Source organism: Protopterus annectens, chromosome 11.part0 (genome assembly GCF_019279795.1).
Source record: "Protopterus annectens isolate FY-2018-M chromosome 11.part0, PAN1.0, whole genome shotgun sequence".
In the NCBI taxonomy this organism is placed as follows: Eukaryota; Metazoa; Chordata; order Ceratodontiformes; family Protopteridae; genus Protopterus; species Protopterus annectens.
Window position 1 is genome coordinate 1,158,027,082 of NC_056745.1, and position 22,981 is coordinate 1,158,050,062.

General features: G+C 39.9%; 1 protein-coding gene across 1 annotated transcript in view; it reads right to left on the bottom strand.

Annotated features, from left to right (window-relative positions):
* SLC26A5 (solute carrier family 26 member 5) overlaps nt 1-22,981 on the bottom strand; it is a 1,021,139-nt gene that overhangs the window by 201,977 nt on the left and 796,181 nt on the right. Inside the window, exons 14-16 of the mRNA XM_044088519.1 lie at nt 22,735-22,830; nt 22,405-22,511; nt 14,586-14,655 (exon numbers count right to left, since the gene is read on the bottom strand). Coding sequence (XP_043944454.1) covers nt 14,586-14,655; nt 22,405-22,511; nt 22,735-22,830 — 273 coding nt within the window. The remainder of the gene's footprint in view (nt 1-14,585; nt 14,656-22,404; nt 22,512-22,734; nt 22,831-22,981) is intronic.

Genomic DNA, 22,981 nt, shown 5'->3' on the forward strand with positions numbered 1-22,981 from the left:
TTATAAACAAGGGGAGTGCATCTAGATTTAGAGGGTTTACTATCAAAATATCAACCAGAAAAACATTTTCTTGTTACAACATCAAAAAAGGGAAGAAATTGAAAATATCCAACTGGACACAATGTCAAATCCGCTGAACGAATTCAGCAGATTCAACATGGTTGTCGAACATAGCACGTGACATTCATATAGGAGCACACTTGCATCAAACTTCTATACTGACAAAAAAACAAAGTCAGACCAAGATAAACCACAACTCACAGGAACAACTTCACAAACCATGAAGAATAGTGTTGTCTTAAAAAATGTTTAATGATACAACTTGCAGGTCAAAACAATGCTGAATAAAATCCTTAAAAAACGTAAGCGCTTTCTTTTCAATTTTAAGTTAATAGGAACTTCATCAGACAATATTTGCATTACAGGATAAAATATTTATATAACAAACTACCAATAGTAAATGTTAGTATCAACACTCCCCCTAATTTATCCAATAAAAAACTCATGTAGACACACCCCCAAAGAGGTACGTCACAAAAACTATGAATGAACAGAAACTACTTCTACAATGTTGCACTTACATACTTAAAAAAATGCAATTTAAACAAATTCTTCTATACTGTACATCATGGTTTTGCAGGGGGGGCAAGCCCCCGCACCCCCCCTTGTGGGGGGCGACACCCTCCATACCCCCTGCTTACTATATATATTCCAACTCTGAGATCGCACTACAGTGAGGAAAGAGATGACTATCCCAAACCGCTCTGTACCGCGATCTCTGTGCAGTATGTTGACTTCATACCAGCGAATGCACAGTAGCATTCGCTGATACGAATTTCGAACAAGGAGTGTTCCGGAACACAGACAGTTGAACATCCGTATTTTGACTGTCCATCTGCAAGCATCTCCACTTGACATTTTGACTGTAAAGCGATTTAGAGATGTCATTGCCTGCCATTTACTGAGCCTCATTAGGCCAACTGTTGAGTACAATGTCCCCTTTGGCATGTATCTGTTCAGACACATTCAACAACTGGACTGATCACAGACATGTTTTACTAAAAGGATACAAGGCCTAAACAATATGCATACATGGGCAGACTCAAAGTCCTTTCACTACACTCACTAGTCTACAGGCTACTATGAGGTGACCTGTGCCTGGCATAGAAGGCATCCTCTGACCCAGTACTGATAGATATACTGCAAATTAGCAAATCAAATGGCATCAGAAAAACTCAGTCCAGGGATCGAGACATCTTCTGCAGTATCAACAGAACAGTTTGGAGGGACAGGTATATCTCACAAAGTATACCAACGCCCTAGAACAGACTCTCCATCCACGTAAAATGAAACTCATCCCTGTCCACATTGAAGTGCAACTTGGATTTATGGATGGGTAATAAAAAATATACCTCATGACTGGCCCCTACACTACTAACAGACAGAAGCAGTCACTAAATGTTTTATTTCATGTATGGTTCTTTTCAAATCCCATTTATTCTCACTAGGAGTAGTACACAGTTATCTACTATGGGATGGGTAAGACAAATTAAACACCAAATGTGGTGTTAATTCAGTCACAAAAAGGAAAATTGGCTATGCTTAAAATGGCCCACAAGGGCAGCTAGCCTTGTACTTGCATATGAAAAACAAAAAAGCACAAAAGATTTCCCAAATCGAATTTATTGGAAGTAAAATTTAGCTTCAGATAACCGCTTTCGTCCACTACAGTGAATAGACTTCTTCAGAATAAAAAAGCCAAGAACCAATGAGTTTAAATATAAGTCATTGCCACACCCCCTAAAATCATTAATAATGAAACCACAAACAAACAGCAGTTGTAAAATAATTCATAAACATAAATATCCAAAATACCTAAAAATCAAATCTATGAATGTTTAAACACAAAAAAACTGGAAATAGATATGACCTCAGTGAGGCCAGGTAAATGCCCAGCATTACATCTTGGCTGCCATTTGAGTTCTAAAAATTCCAAAAAGAAGTCTGTGGGACACACCTGGGATCCTGTTCAACACTGTCAACAACAATGAACTTTAAAAAATGTGTGGAATGTTCCTTAATATGTTTAAATAAGGCTTTGCTTCATCCCTTTTGCCAATGTCATAAGTATGTTGATAAATTCTGTACCTTAACTGCCGAATAGTTTTGCCGATATAAAAACAAGAACATTGGCACAATGCAATATATACAATACCCTTGCTGGCACAATTATATTTTTTCCAGGGTTTGATGCAGCCATAACCCTGAAGAAAAAATTCCATTCCTTCAAGTAAATAGCTGCATTGTGAACACTGTCCACTCTTAGAAACCTTCCCAGCTGGAGAGATTGACAAAGGTCTCTCAAGCATCATTTTAAAACATGTATTTTTTTTTTATAAACAATGGTGGGATGCTCTCCCACTTTATTGAATACCTCCATGTCACATCTAAATATGTCCCAAAATTTTAAAATTATCTATTTAACTTCCCTGAAATGCATGTTAAATGGAACAACCATTGCTTTATTGAACCCTGTGTTTCTACTTTCACTGGAAGGAACTGTTGGATTAATATCTGGGACTTGGCTGTTACCTAACAAGGGCTGAGTAAATTCCATTTCTCCTTTTAATTTTTACCTCTTCAAAAATGTCACTAAGAAAACTGGAGGGGTAACCCATCCTAGAGAACATGTCCTATAATACACGACATTCACCCAAAAATTGGTCTTCTTGGCTCACCATTCGAGCTAATCTTACACATTGTCCTTTGACAATAGCTTTCTTTTGATATAGAGGATGGCAGCTACAAAAAATGTAAGTATGAGTTTGAATGGGTTTGTTTTCTAAACAGGGTAGATGTGAAACATTGATTTTCCCTATTTTTGCTGATGTTTACATCCAAAAAGTTGACCCGCTCAGTTTCAATTTACATGGTTGTTGGTGTTGTTGTCTTTCGGCTTTTCCCGGTTAGGGGCCACCACAGCGGAACTCTGGTCTGCTAATGATTGGCAGTAGATTTTTACGAACGCCGAGGTGCCAGCTCGCCATTCAACCTTCAACGAAGTCACACCCATTTATGCATGTCTTTCAAATGCCCACCCAAATGCGGGGAGGTCATGCAGGCTCCACACAGAAGGCACTTCCCGCACTCCAGCCGAGAATCAAACGGGAGAACCTCTTGCTGTGAGGCAACAATGCAACCACTGCACCACCGCGGAAGTCAGTTTCAATTTACATGGTGAAACTTAAAAACTCAGTAGAGTGACTTGTAAACTCAAAACATTGATTCAGTCTCTCCCTTGTGTCCTGTCAAAAAGTATGATGTCATCAATAAACCATCTATAAAGACACCAACAATTCTTGAACTCTGATGTGAACAAAATGTTAGTTTCCCAAAAAGCCATTATGACATTTGCAAACACTGGGGCGCAAACCCTGGAAAAAATATAATTGTGCCAGCAAGGGTATTGTATATATTGCATCTTGCCAATGTTGTTCTTGTTTTTATATTGGCAAAACTAATCAACAGTTAAGGTACAGAATTTATCAACATACTTATGACATTGGCAAAAGGGATGAACGCAATTCCTTATTTAAACATATTAAGGAACATTCCACACATTTTTTAAGTTCATTGTTGTTGACAGTGTTGAACAGGATCCCAGGGGTGGTCCTACAGACTTCTTTTTGGAATTTTTAGAACTCAAATGGCAGCTAAGATGTAATGCTGGGAGTTTACCTGGCCTCATTGAGGTCATATCTATTTCCAGTTTTCTTAAACTAAGATCTGTGTGTGCTATCAAATGAGCTTTTTTGTGTTTAAACATTCATAGATTTGATTTTTATGTATTTTGGATATTTATGTTTATGAATTATTTTACGTCATCTGCTGTTTGTGGTTTCTTTATTAATGACTTTAGGGGCGTCGCAATGACGTGTATTTAAATTAATTGGTTCTTGGCTTTTTTATTCTGAAGAAGTCTATTCACTGTAGTGGACGAAAGCGGTTATCTGAAGCTAAATTTTACTTCCAAGAAATTCGATTTGGGAAATCCATTTGTGCGTTTTTGTTTTTAACAGTTTAAGGTGCCTACGTGATTTACTTCCATATGAACCTATAAACATCAATTAACTAAAAAAACAGTATGTCAGAAACACCTAGTTAATCCCCACTAAAAAAAAGGGAGGAGGAAAACATGTTGAGTAATTCACTCTCTGCATTAAAGGGGGCAATAGCATGAATAAGTCTGGGCCACCCATGGGACATGAAAATAAACTTGTCAGAATATTATTTTTTTTTTTGCATAGCTCCCAGCTGACCATTCATCTTTCTGGTAGCATGGAAAACAGCGGAGAAATGTGTGTCCACCATTCTTGTAGTATTGATTTTTATGACCTATTCCTCAGCTTTCTACCTTTGATAGCCAACAACCACAATACAATGCCTGTCATGCTAAGCATTAAGTCGCTGTCTCAATGTATCCAACCCACTGCCAGAGTGATGGACATTCACTGGAAGACCTGTGCTTGGAATGCTGTCTTTTTCTATGCTCAACAAACCAAATCAATATTTGAGTTATACTGTGCCTTATCAAAAAATCACAAAGTAGGACAACACAATGTCCAAATGCATAAATAAAACAACAAACACTAGAATAGGTTAGGACTCAATATAGAATGTGTAATTACAGACAGACAAAACTAACTAAACAGTAACTAAATATGAATGCAAGTCCAGGTTGTAAATTATAGTTAGCAACAGATAATGTACTTAACACTGAACTGTAAAGATGCCTGCAGACAATCAAATCATATCAAGTTAAACATAGTTAGACAGTCTCGTGCAATTTGTGTAGGCAGCAGTTGAAATTTCTCATGCAAATGCAATATACTTTCAGCTACACCGCAACACTTATTACAGGAAAATTCATATCACAAGTAGGAAGAATTTTAAAGACTAATCATTCTGAGTGCAGCATTCAAAATTTCACACAGCATGTAACTATGATCAAAATGCTATTACAACTAAGATGCTCATATCCGAGTCTCAGCAGTCCATTACCTGTCATTTGACTTAAATATTACTCTTCCCTGAACTGGATGAGCTAGCACTGACCATTCAATCCCATCACTCTCCAGCCAGATATTCAAGTACCCAGGGCAATTACTTGAATCCAAATCATTAGGCCAGTAGTTAGGGACCCACTTCTACTGCAATGGTTGCTTAAAGACGCCTAGGTCAGTCTACAGAAATGTACGAGTCACTGCTAGAAAGTATACATGAAATGGGTGCAAAGGGAGGAGGTACAGCTCTTCAATTTACCGAAATCCCATTTCACTGACATTCATTTCACTGAGACAAATCACCTAAAGTTACAGCTGTGTACACTTACCATAAATTTAGATGTTCGAGTGTATTCACAGTTGCAGTCATTACATTTGGGTTATCTGCTTGCAGGTTGCCCTCAGTTGGCCTGATTAACAAAGTCTTGGGTCCTGCATCGGTTGCTGTCCCTTCTTCCATGACATCAGGTCGTCAGGGGTATAAAATATGCAGCCGACGTCATTACATCAGTTTTTCTTGCCCCAGATGTCAGGTGCCCCCTAATGGGAAGCAATTAAACATAAAAGCACAAAGATATACCTCCAACAAAAAAGCAAATAAACCAAAAAAGCTTTTAAGCATAGTAAAGGAAAGTAGAAGTATAGCCAAAAGAGGTTAAGGGGCTGGAGGGGGGGTAACCAGGACTGCAACAGTGAATATACCCGAACATCTACATTTATGGTAAGTGTACACAACCGTACTATATTCTTTGTGTTTCACTGTTGCAATCATTACATTTGGGTAGATTCCCAAAGCTATGGTTAGGAGGAGGAATTTAGATAGCATTAGGGCCAGCTATAAGGCCCTGCAAGACTGCAGTGGCAAAGCCAGCTCTGGATTTAAAGAAAATTGGCAAATGATAATGCTTGGTGAAAGTATGTACAATAGCAGCTTCTAGGATGTCCCTGGTAGGGATGCCTCTGAGAAAGGCTGTAGAGGTAGATGCAGCCCTGGTGGAGTGAGGTCTGATCCCCTGGGGGATAGGTTTTCAATGGTGCTTATAGCAGAAATGAATGCAATGGCTTATCAATTTAGAAATGGTTTGCTTTGAAATACCCTTCCCCTCTGCCCCTGCAGCAAATGCCACCAGCAGTTGTTCAGATTTCCTTTGAGGTTTAGTCCTGTCCACGTAGAATCTAAGTTGTCTGTGCACATCTAAGGAATGCAGTATCCATTCCCCTTTATTCTGTGGATTGGGAAAGAAGGTTGGCAAATGAATGGACTGATTAAGAGCCACACTGGATACCACCTTGGGTATGAAGGATGGACTGGTTCTGAGGGACACCCTGTCTGCATGAAAGATGATGAAAGGCTCCACTGCCATAAGGACCTGTAATTCAGATACCCTTCTAGCTGAAGTGATTGCTAAAAGGAAAGCTGTTTTCCAAGAAAGAAATTTTAAGTCTACAGTAGCAGCTGGCTCAAAAGGAGGTAGAGTGAGTGTCTCCAAGACAAAGTTAAGGTCCCAGGCTGTGGTTGGAGCTCTCCTGGGTGGTCTCAAATTTTTGGCCCCTCTGAGGAACTGCTTGAGCAGTGGATGAGAGAAGAGGGGAGGTTCTGTGTTATAATGAGCTGAAATGGCTGAGGCATGGATTTAAATGGAGGAAAAAGACAGGCCCTTGTGAAGCATCTCAGTTAAGTATTGTAAAATCTGAGGTAAAATGGGCGCTGCTGTGCTCATGCCTTGAGATTGGTTCCAGGCACAGAATCTTTTCCATTTTTCAGCATAAGATTTTCTAGTACTAGGCCTCCTTGCCTCTAAAATGATATCTATCACAGGTTTGCTGAGGGATGTTAAAGGAGAGATTAAGTAATTAGCCAGGCTGCAAGTTCAGTGTTGGAAGCTGAGAGTGCAGAAGAATCTGGTTCTCCTGCTGAGACAGCAGGGAAGGAGTGTGAGGCAGGTGCCATGGAGACAACCGTGACACACTGCACAGGAGGGGGTACCAGTGCTGGCTTGGCCAGTCTGGAGCAATCAAAATCATCCTTGGTTTGTCCGGTTTGATTTTTAGTAGTACTTTGGAGAGCAGAGGCAGAGGGGGGAAGGCACAGACTGATAGTTTTTTCCAGCTGAAGGACAGAGCATTCACTTTCCAGGCTTGTTTGTGGGGAGTCCTTGTGCAAAATTTGTAAAATTGGTAGATCTGGGGAGAGGCAAACAGGTCTATATCTGGGCTCCTCCATTTGCTTGTCGACATGTTGAAAATCCTTGATTCCAGTTTCCACTCGTGTGGGTCCATGAGGTTTCTGCTTAGTCCATCTGCCAGTGTATTTAATTTTCATGGCAGGAATTGAGCTTGTAGATGCACTTGGTAGCTCAAGGCTGTGTTCCACAATGCCATGGCTAGTCTGCAGAGGGGGTAAGTATGGGTACCCCCTGCTTGTTTCTGTACCACATAACAGTGGTGCTGTCTGTCTTTACCATTAGTTGTCCTGGAAGAATGTGGTCCTTGAAGGCTGTCAGAGCATTCTGTACAGCTAACATTTCTTTTTTATTGATATGCAGGTGCATTTGACTTGGGTTCCATTTGCCCTGAATGCACTTCCCTGCTAGGTGAGCCCCCCATGCATAGTCTGATGCATCTGTTGTTAGGGTTTGGGTGGCAGGGGGTAGTGTGAAAGGTAGTCCCTTGTTTTTGTGGCAGGCCTCTGCCCACCAAAGGAACTCTAGGTGTAGGCAAGGTATGATAGGAATCTTTGTTTCTAGGTCTTGAGAATGTTGACACCATAGGCTTTTTAGATACCACTGTAGTTTCCTCATATGCAGTCTTGCACAAGGAATTAGAAGAATGCAGGAGGCGATGAACCCCAAGGCTTGCAGTATTTGTCCTGCAGATAGCAGGCGTTTTGTGGCCACTTGTTTGAAGTAGGTTGTCAAATGAATTTGCTTTTCTGGCATGAGGTAAGCCATCTGGGAAGGTGTATTCAAGCTTGCTCCCAGGAATATAATTTATTGACAGGGTACCAGGTGTGATTTATTTTCATTTATGGTGTACCCCAGAAAAGTTAGAACCCTTTTTACAAAGGCCAGATGATTCAAAAGTATGTCCTGGCTTTCTGCCTGAATTAGACAATCATCCAGGTATGGGTATATTTGAATATTTCTTTGCCTGCAAAATGCAATAACTGGAGCTAGGCACTTTGTGAATACCCTGGGCAGAGTAGATAAGCCAAAGGACAGTGCAGAGAACTGATAGTGCGTGTAGCCTGCCTTGAAGCGTAGGTATCTTCTGCAAGATTCCCTGATTGAGATGTGCAGGTATGCTTCTTTTAAATTTACTGTTGCCAAGCAGGCATCTTTGCCTAGCATAGGAATTAATTGGTGAAGAATCAGCATCTTGAATTTTGGAATCTCCAAAAAGGTGTTTAGAGTAGACAGGTCCAGGATAAGATGCCATGAATTGTCTTTTCTGGGTACCAGGAAAAGTCTAGAGTAGAAACCTTGTCCCTTTTCCTCTTCTGGTACCAGTTAAATAGCCTCCATGCTTAAGAGAGAAAATACTTGTTTTTGGGCCTCTGCCCACTGATTTGGGGGTAGGTCTGGCCACCCACTTGGTGTTGGCAACGTGTAGAAGTGAAATCTGTATCCCTGGAACACTATATATATTTAAAACCCATCTGTTCTGGGCAATGAGTTCCCAATTCTTTGCATGAAGAGCAATCGTTCCCCCGAAAGGGGCAGTCAGTTGATAAGTGCTTGGAAATTTTAAAAGGAAGTCATTGAGACAGTTTACCATAGGAGGAAGTCTTATTATTCCCAGACTTGGAAGTGGAGGCCCCCCACTGCTTAATTCTGTAAGTCCCCTGGGACTGAAACCTGGGGTTTTTGCTGTGTCTGGGTTTGGCTTGAGAAGACGTGGAAGGGGCTGGAAAGGACCAGTTCTTAGAGGGCCAGTGCCTACTAAATCTAGGAGGCTGAACTTGTAAAAAATCGTTAACAGTTTGCATTCATTTAGCTTTATCGCCCATCTTTTTAAGAACTTCCTCAGCCTTGTTGCCAAACAGACAGTCCTGATTTAAAGGAGCATCCAACAATTTAGCTTTAACATGATCAGGAAAAGATTGCTCCTTAAGCCAAGCATACCTTCTGAGCACAGATCCAGTAACAGCAGCCCTGCAAGAGGCCTTTACTGAATCAAGACCACATTGCAAAGTATGTTTTCCAACTTGTTCGGCAGAATGCATTAAATCATGCAGTATCTGTCAGGTTTTCTGGGAGCAGGAGGCAGGGAATCAGGAGCCAAACTAGATTCAGAGAAAGCATCAACAACGATGTCTAGTACAGGAGGACTAGCTAAAAGCCTATGCTGAGGTAGGAGAAGGAAATCCCTAAGCCTCTTTTTTGAATCAGAAAAATACTGGCTTTCCCAGTAGAAATGCTCCCTTAGAGTATGTAAGGTTTCCCCAAAAGAAAAATCCTCAAGAGGGGAAGCAGAGGGAATAGAGTCCTCTGCATCAGAATCCTCATAAGTACGTAAGGGCAAATCCAGATCATCAGAAGAATCAGAAAAAACAGAATCCTGATCAAATGATTCATAATCAACTTCAGTCCTAGGCCTCTTAGAAGGGGGGGGGGTTGGCTACCCCTGATTGGAGTTATTAGATCTTCAGCCATTCTTTTCATTGTTTTTTTTAGGTCTAGAGGCCTGAGCATGTGGCTTGGGCGTCGTTTTTTTAGACATGGATCGATATTTAGGCCTAAGTAAAGAAGGAGGCGTCGGTTTAATATGCAAGTCCATAGGCCTGAATACACCCTCAGAAGCCGGTGCCTGTACAGTGCCTCCGGACCCATCCAAGGTAGAGACATCAGCGGGTTCCATAGTTGAAGCATCTTGCGGCATACCGGACTCTGAATGGGTCTCAGTAGAGGCCTGTGAACCAGAAGTAGCGGGTATCAGGGGCTGCGAAAGCACCTCACTGAGTACCGGCAAACTGGCGACTGGCTTAGGAGAAGCATCGTCGACAGTTTTGGACCTCGGCGGCCTGTCTCTGTCTTTATCTTTGCATTTTTTCAGAATCCTGGTAGTAGGATGGCTAACCGATGACATTTCTAGATAATTAAACCGAGAACCGAAATAATTAGAGGCGAAAATATACCGTTGACGGATAGTGCGCTGATTAAATAAAGCACAAAACTGACAGCAAGGTACGTCGTGGTCAGGGCCTAGGCAAGGAATACAGTACGAATGAAAATCTTTATGAGGTATTTGCTTTCCACAAGTAATGCAATTATTAACTTTTACTGACATCTGAGAGGAGCAAGAAAAAGTTTCCCCAATGGGGTACTTAGCTTTAGTTGAAGACTTCGGTTCTGAAACTTGAAAACGAAAATTTCAGGAGTTGGCCGACCGGCACTTGCGAACTGCTTCTGCTTCGGGTACCGAACGGCAAGAAAGACTGATGTAATGGTGTCGGCTGCATGTTTTATACCCCTGACGATCTGACGTCATGGAAGAAGGGACAGCGACCGACGCAGGACCCAAGACTTTGTTAATGAGGCCGACTGAGGGCAACCTGCAAGCAGATAACCCAAATGTAATGACTGCAACAGTGAAACACGAAGAACATTTTCAAAACACTGACAACTCATTTCACTGAATCTCATTTCACCGACAGCTTAAAATGCTAAATTTCACAAGACTAAATGGAAAAACATACACAAACTCACAAAACTAATGGCTACCTCTTTCCACAGCTTAAAAACTATGTATGTATCCTCTTAACAAAAACAGACACTATAAAACCAAAGTGGGGGTCTGTGCACCCCACACCCCCTAACTCTATATATATATATATATATATATATATATATATATATATATATATATATAAAACTCCAGGTCACACTACACTGGGGAATAGGGGATATACCTTTTACTTGCCTCATAGCACTCTACACACCACCACATCAAGTCTATGGCTTACAATTCAGTGAAATGAGTTGCCAGTGTTGTGAACTTTAGGTGATTTGGTCTCAGTGAAATGAATATCAGTGAAATGGGATTTTGGTGAAGCGAAATAGACCCACGCGCTGTACTAACGTAGTTAATGGAGGTACACTGTATTGAGTATACAGCAATGATGACGGAAGAAGCTTCAAGTACCTCGCAACTCAGTAGGGACAGGCTAGAAGAATAGCTCCTATTAGCCATTGAATTATTCTCAGTGGAAATTAGGGAGCCACAGGGGAGAAAAATAAACTCCACCACTCGAGTCTCCAATAAAATATTAGGTACTCCAAAAGCAAGATATGGCACGCTGAATAATCACAGAGAGATCACGCAGAAGTGAAACTACTTCCCTGTTTCTCACTAATAACAACTCACTTATAATTTATGCAACTTGCTGAATCCAGATAAAGTCATTGAGATCATGGCTGATAAAAGATGATTCTCCTTTTGCAAAGCCACTCAGTCTAAAGTTTTCCTCAAAGAAAGTTTTGAGACAGTTCTTTTAATTATTCAGGATTGTGCTTCACATACAGAAAGTGATTGTTAAACATCAAAGGCCAAATGTGATAAAAAAATAAAGTTAATAATGGGAATCCCTGTGCCCATGAACTAAAACAGGAATGAATATTTTCGTAGCGGGTTCAGGTACTTTTTGTGCCACTCATGTGGGGTGTTGTCTTCCATACCCTTTACAGACAAAGTGTGATCTAATTTCATAGTTAGAGCAACTGTGAGAGACAGACTTTCGCTTTTAAGTTGAGCAGATAAAAGTCATTATGACTACTGTTGTGGAAGAGGAACCAAAGCTATAATGGTTTAAAGATCGCTTCTTTATAAATTCTCTGTCAAAAGGGTAGGAAAGAAAGCCTATCCTAGGGAATTTAAAAAAAAAAAAGTCTTCCAGTTGGTTATATGATATTCCATGGACAAAGTCTAGACTATAGTATGTTGGCTTAACTGTCAGGCAACTAATGTTATGTCTCCTGTCTTCTGAACTGAGGAGGCTTCCTTTGCTAGTGTTCATGGTCTCACCTTTGCACAGTCACTGAGATCTGCAGGTAACAAAGCAATGAAATACTAGACAATGTCAATATTATAAAGAACAAACTATTAGGTACAGGAAATGGAACTCTCTATCACAACCTAGTTAAAGTTATTTTAAAAGCCAGTCAAATGCAAACTAAACAGTATTAGGCTAACTTAAACATACTTACATATGAGGCCAAGCAGAAATTCAGACTCCAGGTTAGGGACTGCCTTCCCTACCAAGGATTGATAGAGTATAGACAAAGAGAGGCATAAATGAAATACCAACTTTGGAAAAGTTTCTAATTGAGTCTAGAACGTACGCTGCTGTTAAAAAAGAGACAGTTAGTAGGACATATAAAATACTTCATGATAACAATAAGACTCAATCACAGTAGGTTAAAAAAACTGGAATGAGAGAATGGACAGGCAATGTACAGAAGAAAATGGGAAGACATCTGCATGGCTCCAAAATATACAACTAAGTCCAGAAGGTTTAGGATTTTTGCTTGGAAATGTTTGCATAGGTATTTTATACTCCAAGCAGACTTCAGATAACTGTTCCAGTTATACAAGAAATGCAGTAGGTGTGATGTGACAGACAGAAGTAAATGGGGACATGCTTGTTTGGGAATGTAATGAGATTGCAGATTTTAGAAACTTCCTACAAAGTACTTTGTCAGAAACATTTGTTGAGAAAATTGTTACAACTAAGGAAATAATTTTTTGAGATAGGAAATTGGAAAATAAGATCTGAACTGCCCAGATATGTTAAGACCTTACTAAATGTTATGTTATTTGCATCCAGAAAAGCAATTATTAGAAAATGGAAACCAAAATCTAAACTAACTGTAACTGAAGTACTGAACACTGTAAAGGAGATAAAAGAGCTGGAGGCGCGATCTTAAGAAAAAGGAAGGAGCAATATATATATATAGGAAAATTACATGCAGAATAATATTCAGCAGAAAGAGTGTGGTTTAAGGAAGGCAGGAATTGAGCAATCTATGCAATGTTGGACTCGATCACGGACAGAACTCAACAAATTAAGAGTAAGAGTACATTCTTCTCTAACATGCTCATCATCAGTGGTATCCCCAGGGCTCAGTACTAGGCCACTCCTATTTAGTATTTGCTTCTCTGATGTTAAAGCTTAGCTGACTTAGGTTTGTTGATGGCTATAAATGTAGGATGTCATCAACTCCCCGTGGGAATGGCAAGATTCATAAATGGTGACAAAATCATGGTCTCAAGCTGAATGCCAAATAGTATAGTATCATATTGTTTGGCAAACAGAAAACTCTTGCTTCTACAGCATTAATGGCAGCCCCTGTGAAACGGACAAAATCACCACAGACCTGAGCACATTTGTTAATAATGAATTCTCAATGGAACAAAATATGTCCGTAATTGCTACAAACTCTTTCTATTTTGTATAGCTAAACAGTATTTCCTCCAGCTCCAAGGATGACATCATCATACCTCTCTCTTCCTCCCTTATCAAGCCCATAACTGAATACAGCACTCCCCTTTGCATGCATTTGTCTAGATATATGATCCAACTTGAAAGACCCCGACCATTCCTCGCAAGGATAATCAAGGGCCTGAGAATCATTATCTAAGGAGAATGCCTTAAAGCTCTAGCTCACTTCTTGGTGTTTTACATGCTTCTTAAGGATGATCTCTGTCTGGCCTACAAGGTCTCTAATGACTTGGTCTTCAATGAACTCCTTCATATTCATAAAACCTGCAACACCACGAACAACCATACTAAAGACTTTAACCTTCACCATAAAACAAACCAAACCTGATGGCATGACAGATATCTCACTCAAAGAATTGCCTCCTCTGGAGCAAACTTCTTTCATATTAAATAAAGTAGATATCTCACCTTCTTCAAATGCAACCTGGCTTAGTGGATGGGTAACTGAAAACACATGCCTGGTCTCATGGGCAGGGAGTGCTAGAACAGGGGAGTGGACCTTTTTTTTTTTGTTGTTGTTTTTCAAATGAAGAGCTCAGGGGCAAGGAGCCAGATTAGGGACTGGCAATGGGGGCTAGATGAAACAGCTATGACTGGTTTTGATACATCAATGATCTTTAACTCCAGTTTCATATTTGTTAGCCAAAATGTTTCAGAGTCATTTCCAACTTTGTCAGATCTGACCTGATGAAGTCAAAGAACCCTTGGTTTTGGTTGGTTTGACTGAACTGATCACTAATCTGTCTAACCACTGCTTTTACATTTTGGCTCTCAAATGATAAAAACAAAAATATTTTTTTTTTCAATCAGATGGTGACATGCAGTAGAAAACTAATGACATCAGTTAGCTACTTCAGTGCCCCTCACTCTTAAATTATCAAGATAATTTCTGAAATCTCAGCAATTGTGTAAAGATAATACCCTAGAACCAAAAGTTTTATCTGACCAGGATTTAAAACAAAGAATAAAGATTCACGAAATAAAATAGCACACATCACACCAAAAGCATGACATTTCATTACCTCTTCATACTTTTCTATATCACAGTAGATGTCTGTATTTGGAATCTGTCCCAAGAGTCTATACTGTGGACTGAAAGAAAAAAAAAATCAAAGAAGAAAATGTCAGCATCAACATAATAAAGTCCTCTTTGAGAACAGTTCTTTCATAAGTCACATCTATAGAACTAGTATACAATAAACTACAGGTTCTGTACAGTAACAATTGCAGCAGCCTTTTAGGAGTTACCCAAAATAGCATTGCTTGCACCCTCCTCAGATCCTTTCCACTAAAGACAGAATTCAGATAGACTTCCCACAGAAATTATTGTTAAATTCTTCCCATAAATATGTGGGCAAGGACTGTTTGGTGGAGAAATTACAAATCATTCAATTTCATCTTCTCCTTGCATTCCATTGATATAAATGCAGTTTTTAGTATGCTTACCTACTGAAACAAATATTGGAGACACTCATGAGATATACACTGCTGGTCTCTACTGTACCCTATTTTATGTGCTGTAACACATTATGGCAGAACCATGCCCATATCATGATGACATGAGATGAGAAATACCAGAACATATCTCCTGGATTCATGTTACTTGCTTTGGAGATTTTATTTATATGCCATGTGGTTAAACAATTGTTTTCGCTTCTTCAGCATTTCAATGGAAATGGATAGCAAGACTGTGTCAGAATTGTTAGCTCATTTGCAGGCTAACAGGAGGAACAGGGCCCACATTCTGTAAGCACTATCCAGATACCCATCTGCCCCACCTACTACCTCAATGACCTTTTCAATTCTTCTTGTATAAATTCAGCACAGCATCTCCCCCTCCCCTCTAATACATTGCCGCAATATGCATTTCAATGGTGCATATTACAGATGTTACAATGTTGGCATAAAATATGCTTGGTTTACTACCAGCCAACATGTACTGCCTTCTGCTTTACAAGTGTTTCTATTGCAATTGTCAGCAATATTTATAACACTTAAGATAATGGATGATTCTGCAGACCAAGTTGAGCTTGTGCACATTTTTAAAAAGGTTGTTATAAAAGCAGGGCACCACTAAGCCATGTCAAAGAACATCAAGCCTTATACAATCTATTGTGTTACTGTATTCGGCAATGTGTCAACAATAATATACAAATTCAACTCAAATCTTAACATGCTTAGTAAAAAAAAAAGAAGCATCATCGTGATACAATAAAATAAGCTCATCACAGATTTCTTTATTTTTGCCTGGATTCTTTTTCATGATATTTTAAGAACAAATATTTGTAGTTTCAACACAAAGGTCCCCTTGCTTTAAAGGCTTGCTGCAGACTAATAAGGTGGATCTAGCTGTAATAAAAGAAACATGGATGAAAGGAGCTGCTGTGGGTTCTGAAGTATTATGAAGCTCTATTTTAACCACAGACCTAATAAAATCTGTATTTTCTAGTTTAAAAACATACAAATTAGGCTGGAAACCATAACGCTAAAGTTACCTGTACTCTAACATCAGATAAAAAATGGCAGAAGGGAAGGAAAACAGATGAAAAAATCTTAAAAAGAAACAACTTTCTCTCAAAAACCATGTGGAAGAACTGCACATGGGTCATCCTACTTCAGACAAGCAATTAGAAATGAATCAGAGAAATTATACAACATATACAGAGAAGTGGAAACGTGGGGGATTTTGCAAAAATACTGTAGATAATAAAAGACTGGAGGAAACAGAACATGTCTCAAACTACTCAGATATTGTCCACTCAACAGCAACTAAAATAGCAGCATCCAAAACCAAAACATGCAGAAATGGAAGCAAAACAGGAGGATCTCCAGGAGTTATAAATAAAACCGCAAGACCATACTTGCAGGGAAATCTCCAGTTCACAGGCATAACAGAAAGGGCTGAAGGGAGTAACTGTGTGAACTTAATTATAATGGTCTTGCCTGATGACTTACCAAGGTCATGGGTCCACATGGTGCTCCACCAGGTGGGTGCACCCTGGTTTACCAGGAAACATTCTTAAATTTCTGTAGCACTGCTCAGATTTCCTGAGCCTGGGTAGGAGACAGGGCTACCTTGTCAGACTGAGCATCAACAAGCAGATCTACCACTAGATCCCCCTCTCCAGGTCCTCTTGCCACCCACTGTAGATGCCAAGTACAAAGGCCTCTCTTACTATTACAGGGCTTTATCATGTAATAGAGTTTGTACTTCTGCCTCCTGCCTTGCAACTCTACCATTTAGTTCTAAAACAAATTTATCATGAATGGACCTTCAGAGGCTGCCTTGCAGCTTTTTGTGTCTGACAGTAAAAAACACCATCACCTGCTGCCCAAAAGAATACTCTCTGGCTGTCTTATTATTCCAGACACTTTGCTGCTGAAGTCACTGTACCAGGTATTCCTGGGCCAACCCCATGAGCTCCCTAAATCTAGTCCAGAAGTTTAAGATATACTCCATGGCAGGACTCCTTGTGGGAGTCACACTCACTATTCCCCATTTGTCACAAATTAGATCCAGGGTCCCCCTCATTTTATGACCATATAGCAGCAAAAAGGCAAAACAAAATGTGAATTCCCTGGACACATCCCTATATGCAAAGTAGATATGGGGTCACATACTTGTTCTATTCCCTCTTGAACAAATACCCACAACATCCTCTGAAATGTGAAGTTTAACCTCTTCAGCAGACCACTGATGTATGGGTGCTAGACGGTAGCCTTTAAATGCTTTACTTCAACATTACTTCCACAAACAAGCTAATAAGCCTGACATGAAGTCAACACCTATCTGTTAGTATTTCTCTAGGAAAACATATCCTGCTGAAAATATCTAGTATACTACTTGCCATCTTCTCTTGCTCAACAGAAGCCAGAGTCATCACCTCTGGATCTCTAGTAGATTAATCCACCACCACTAGGCTACATTTCTAACCTGTGGAACATGGGAGTACTGAGAGGTCTCAATATTCATAGTTTTTTAGAAATAGTTCCTCAATAAAAGGTAAAGGCACCAAAGTAACTGTGCCCCCTGCTATGTCAACTTTTTGGCACATCACACAGGTCCTGCATTCCCTTGTGTCATCTTTTGCAATACCTGGCCAATAAAAATTATGCATAGGCCATCTTTTAGTATGCTTTGTGCCAGTTAGGCCTGAAAAAGAAATATTATGGATATGATCAGCAGTGCTTGTCAGCAGGCCCTGGATGTTACTGCTTCCACGCTAGGTGGTGATACTTGCTGGTACAGAATTTTTTTAGCTGATGGTTGAGGTGCGAAGCAAAGATATCTACTTTCAGAGTTCCCCACTCCTGAATGACTTGCAAAACAATTTATCTGTTGTGCTGACATTCGTGGGGGACCAGTAAATTTCTGATTAGGTGGTCTGCCAGGGCGGTGTTGATCGCTGGTAGGTATTGGGCAGTTAGGTGTAATCCCATGGAGGAAGCTGTCAGCCAGAGGTTCATGGCTAGCCTGCAGAGAGGGTAAGATTGGGTCCCTCCCTGTTTGTTGATGTACCACATTACTGTGGTGTTGTCTGTTTTGATAAGGAGAACCGCTGGCTTGAGATGGGGTTTGAAGGATGTCAGAGCCTTTTGTAATGCCATCATTTCCTTCTGACTGATGTGTAAGGGAAGGTGCTGGGCATCCCAAAGGCCTTGGGTGCACCTGCCTGCTAGTCGAGTGCCCCAAGCAATGTCTGAGGCGTTGGTGGAGATGGTCTGGCTGGTAGGGCAGAGGATGAAGGGGAGACCCTTGTTCTTGGCACAGGCCCCTGTCCACCAGAGAAACTCAGCCCTTATACAGGGGATCAGGGGGACAGAGGTCTCTAGAGGCTGAGAGTGCTGACACCAAAGGTTCTTTAGATACCACTGTAGTTTCCTCATGTGAAGCATGGCCAGAGGAATTTGAAAGATGTAAGATGCCATGTACCCCAAAGGCTTGCAGGAACTTCCTCGCAGTGAGGTGACTTCTGGAAGCCAGCTGGGTAAAGAGGCAGGAAGCTCTGCTTTTCTGGGGATATGAAGGCCATTTGGGATGCTGTGTTCAGCACTGCTACCAAGAAAATGATCTTCTTGGAGGTTTTTGCTTTGATTTCTTCTCGCAGATGGTGAACCCCAGGGAAGTTAGGAGGGTTCTGACAAAGAGAAGGTCCTGGAGCAGCTTTTCTTTGCACTCTGCCTGAATGAGGCAGTCATTCAGATAAGGGTAAATCAGTATACTTCTCTGTCTGCAAAAAGCTATATCCGCGGCTAAGCATTTGGTGAATACTCTGGGTGCAGTAGATAAGCCAAAGGGTAGCGCAGAGAACTGAAAGTGTTGTGAGCCTGCTCTTAAGCGCAGGAATTTCCTGCAGGATTCCCTTATGGGGATGTAGAGGTAGGCATCTTTTAGGTCTAGGGTCACTAGACAGGCATTTTTTGTCAGCATAGTGGGTAGCAGCTGCTGTAAAGTTAGCATTGTGAATTTGGGGACCACAAGGGAGGTGTTCAGAATGGATAGGTCCAGGATAGGGTGCCAAGTGCCCTCTTTTCTGGGAACAAGGAATAGTCTGCAACAAAGGCCTTGGCCTGTTTGATCTGAGGGGACAGGCTCTACTGCCCCCTGGGACATGACAGTTTGGACCTGCTTCAATGCCTCTGCCCACTGATTTGGAGGTAAGTCTGGGTACCCTCTATCTTGGAATTGGAAGTTCATTGAAAGAGATAAGTCTGGGTACCCTCTTGGAATTGGAAGTTCGTTGAAAGAGAATTCGTATCCCTGAAAAATTATCTTTAAGACCCATTGGTCCTTTATTACAGAAAGCCAATTTTCTTTGCAGAGGGAGAGCCTTCCTCCTTGCTTTTTGTAGGTGAAAGGAGGGCAGAGGGAGACATTGAGAGTTTTTTCCATAGAATGGTGGCTTAGAACCCCCTGCCTTTGGAGTGGAAGTGGTCTTATGTTTGGTTTTCTGCTGTCCCTGGGATTGGGACCTGGGTGGTCTGTCCCTGCGGGGCTTACCTTGGCCCTGTCTGGTAGGTGTAGGGAAGGAGCAGTGCTTAGAGGGAAAGTTCATGCTGAACCTGGGAGGTTGAACCTGAAAGAAATCTTTTACTGTTTGTATAGATTTTACTTTGTCTTCCATCTTTTTAATCACCTCTTCTGCTTTTGCTCCAAACAAGCGGTCCTTATCCAGGGGTGCATCATTAGACATAATCAGGGAGAGGTTGTTCCTTCAACCATGCATGTCTCCTAATAACAGATCTTGACACTGCTGCCCTGCTTGAGGCTTCTAGGACATCATACCCACAGTGTAATGAGTGTTTAGTCACTTGTCAAGTAGAGTAGAGTAAATCTACTAACTCTTTTGAACTGGCACAGTCAAGAAAGGTTGAAATCTTTTGTTTTAATAGTTCCAAAGTGCGTTGTTATTTGGAAGAAGAAGAAGATTTCTGTGGCATACTGGACTCCGAAAGGGTCTCACTGGGCCTGACTGTGTGGCGGGTGTTGAAACTCTGCACTGATGGGATGCTTTCATTGATCCTGAACCATATTTCCTGTGATGTTGTGCATTGCTGATACATTTCGGGGTAAGCAGTGCCTATAGGGAAAAGTGCTTTTTGTTGGGGATCCTAGTGTTGAGCAGTAATAATTTTTTTGTTATCAAGATTCTGTTTTGTTAAGTTGGAAGCTTTTGAAGACTGATGTTGCCTAAAAAAGAAGCACTATACAAGTGGACAAGGTTTTGGCCAATATACAAAAGACTTGGGGAAGTTAGGTTCAGGCCATCCTTGGCAAAGCAGTTAGGACGGTCTACTATCTACTTCCAGGATGGTATATAATAAACCCCCCTTGAATGACAACAGAAGCTAAGCCAATTGTTGAAGTCAATAATCTTTTGTTCATTTTCTGGCATGATTATCCCATACAATTTATACTTTTACTAAACATTACTTCTTCAATAGGTGTTTCAACTTGGAAGATGCATCCTCATAACCAGAGTCTGGTTCAGGTAAGAAACTGATGTATCATGTATAATTTTTCCTTTTCTAAAAAGGACACTGATAACAGTGATGCCTTTATTCCCTTTTTCTCTCTCAATGACATTTATGAGTAATAAGGGTTTTCTCAAAGCTGACTTCAAAGTAAAGGATTTTTTGTTGTTGCAAAAATACCTTATGAAATATTCAGAAATATTCCTCAGCAAAAAATTGTGCACTTGAAATGGTTTGCACTAGTGCATGATGTGGAAATCCCTTTTGGAAGTAACTACACTTATATATACACGTACACACTAGTTCTTTGTTCTACCTCATGTATCTGTAATGTCATTCTAGAATATTCTGAAGTGAAGACCAATGCTGTGTTGTCTTAATTTTAAGTGGTAGCTAGATTACCATTGGTATATCCTTTATGACTGATCTATTCATGGGCTATGAAAGCTCTCAAAGCTGAAGAGCCTTCTTCTGCTGAGCTGGAAAAAGACTTGCACTTTCTCAGTAGCAGTTTCTTTTTTCACTATCATCTCAATAGCAAGAATGGCTGAGGAAGATACAAGCCAGTGATGGACTTGTACAATTCTTGTACTGATATCTGTACATTCATTGGCACAAGACCAGGATTAGCTTTTACAGAGATGAAAAGGGCAATAGAAGAAATAGCCAGACCAATGCAGTTCACCTCACAAGTAGACACAAATGTTAATTTAATCACTGCAAGGTTGTATCATGCAATACAGTAGATCACTGCTTGGCTAAGGGGGTGGCTTAAGTAGTGAGTACCTCAAGCACGAAAGGCAATAGGACTTAATTTAACAAATGTATGGAAGATCATTTGTAGATCTTTTTTAACAGGACTTTTGAGTTTACAAGTAATATGACATTTAGAAATATGTAAGAAATTCTACATAAATTATTCATGATAGCATATAAAACATTTTGTTGGTATATTTTCATGGTTTGACTACTACTTGTTGGTCTTCATTTTTTTGCCCTTTTACAAGATTGTTTTTTCTCAGAAGGGAATATAATAAGGCAGCACCTTTCAAAAATTACGTATGAAGATAAAACAACAAATTTTGAAAATGCATGAGAGATGGACGTGAAGAATGTGTTTTTTTCCTCTCAAATTAAGAATAACTAATGACTGAACCTTCCTGTAGGGGTACTGGGATAAAAACAGTGAAGGAAATCAAGAATTTAGGGAACAGACACAATGCATTTTTTATAAGATAGTGGAGAGAGGGTAAAATATTTACTAAGCAGAACCTGTCCAACATTTAGGGTCTCGCATAACAAGTAAATTATATGGTTATGTCATTTAGATCTACAATTCATGGTTTCCATTTCTGAGTTCTCCAAACAACACTGCTAAACACAAAACAAAACCCCTCTAAGGACATTCTACAGCAGCTGAACAAACACTCAATTTCATTTTCTTCTATAAGACAAGAGATGTTTTATCATTTGTTATACATTTAGAATTTGTTATATATGTTTCCAGTCAATAAAATCCTGCACTTTTCTTACAGTATATTTTACACTATCTGCTTGACAAAAGTTAAGCAATAAACTCTTACTAAACATATTTCTAATAACAAAAGTTAGAGAAAACATAACTATTATTTTTATTTATTACTTGGTTTTCTAACTAAAATGATACCCTTGTAGATCAGCAGTGCAGAATATAAAGGACTGTACACTACATTCTAAGATCTTATTACAAAGGCCTGATGTTACAGACTAGAACTGATTTTACTAGGCAACATTGTTTGCTTTGTTATCTACACATGTACAGCACAACAGAGATTTAATGACATTTGTAAGAAAGACATAGAAACAGAAATGTTATAAACATCTAACCTTTGACTTCTGTAAATGACACTGACAATGGCAAATCCAATGGCAATGAGCAGACCATACTCTAATCCCAGGAGGACAGACGCAACAAAGGCCACAAGCCAAATAGCCTTAGTGAGAAAGAAAATGTTTAATTAAAGTACAGAAGTGGTCTTCTGTGACTCCATAAATCAAATAAGCAATCCTCCAGTTTTGTGTGAATTGTTACAAACTAATGACAATGATACGATTGAAGAAAAAGAAAAATGAAACTTCTTTTACTTTGCTTCATAATATACATTGTACTAACGTTACTTTGCATTATTAAAACAAACAAACAAACAAAAAACTTACCAGTTCAATTCTACTACTTTTCCACAATGCAGGGAGGTCCAGAAATTGCTTAAACATTCCTTTCAGATTAACCATTACAATTGCAGCTAGAACAGTCTTAAAAAAAACAAAAATAAGACCCATCATTGCTTCATTACTTACAAACAGCATAAAAATGCATAACTCAGAAAGACAGACCATTTCTTACAAACATGAAAATACATAACTCAGAAAGACAGAGAATAGAAATTAGTAAAAACTGCTGGGA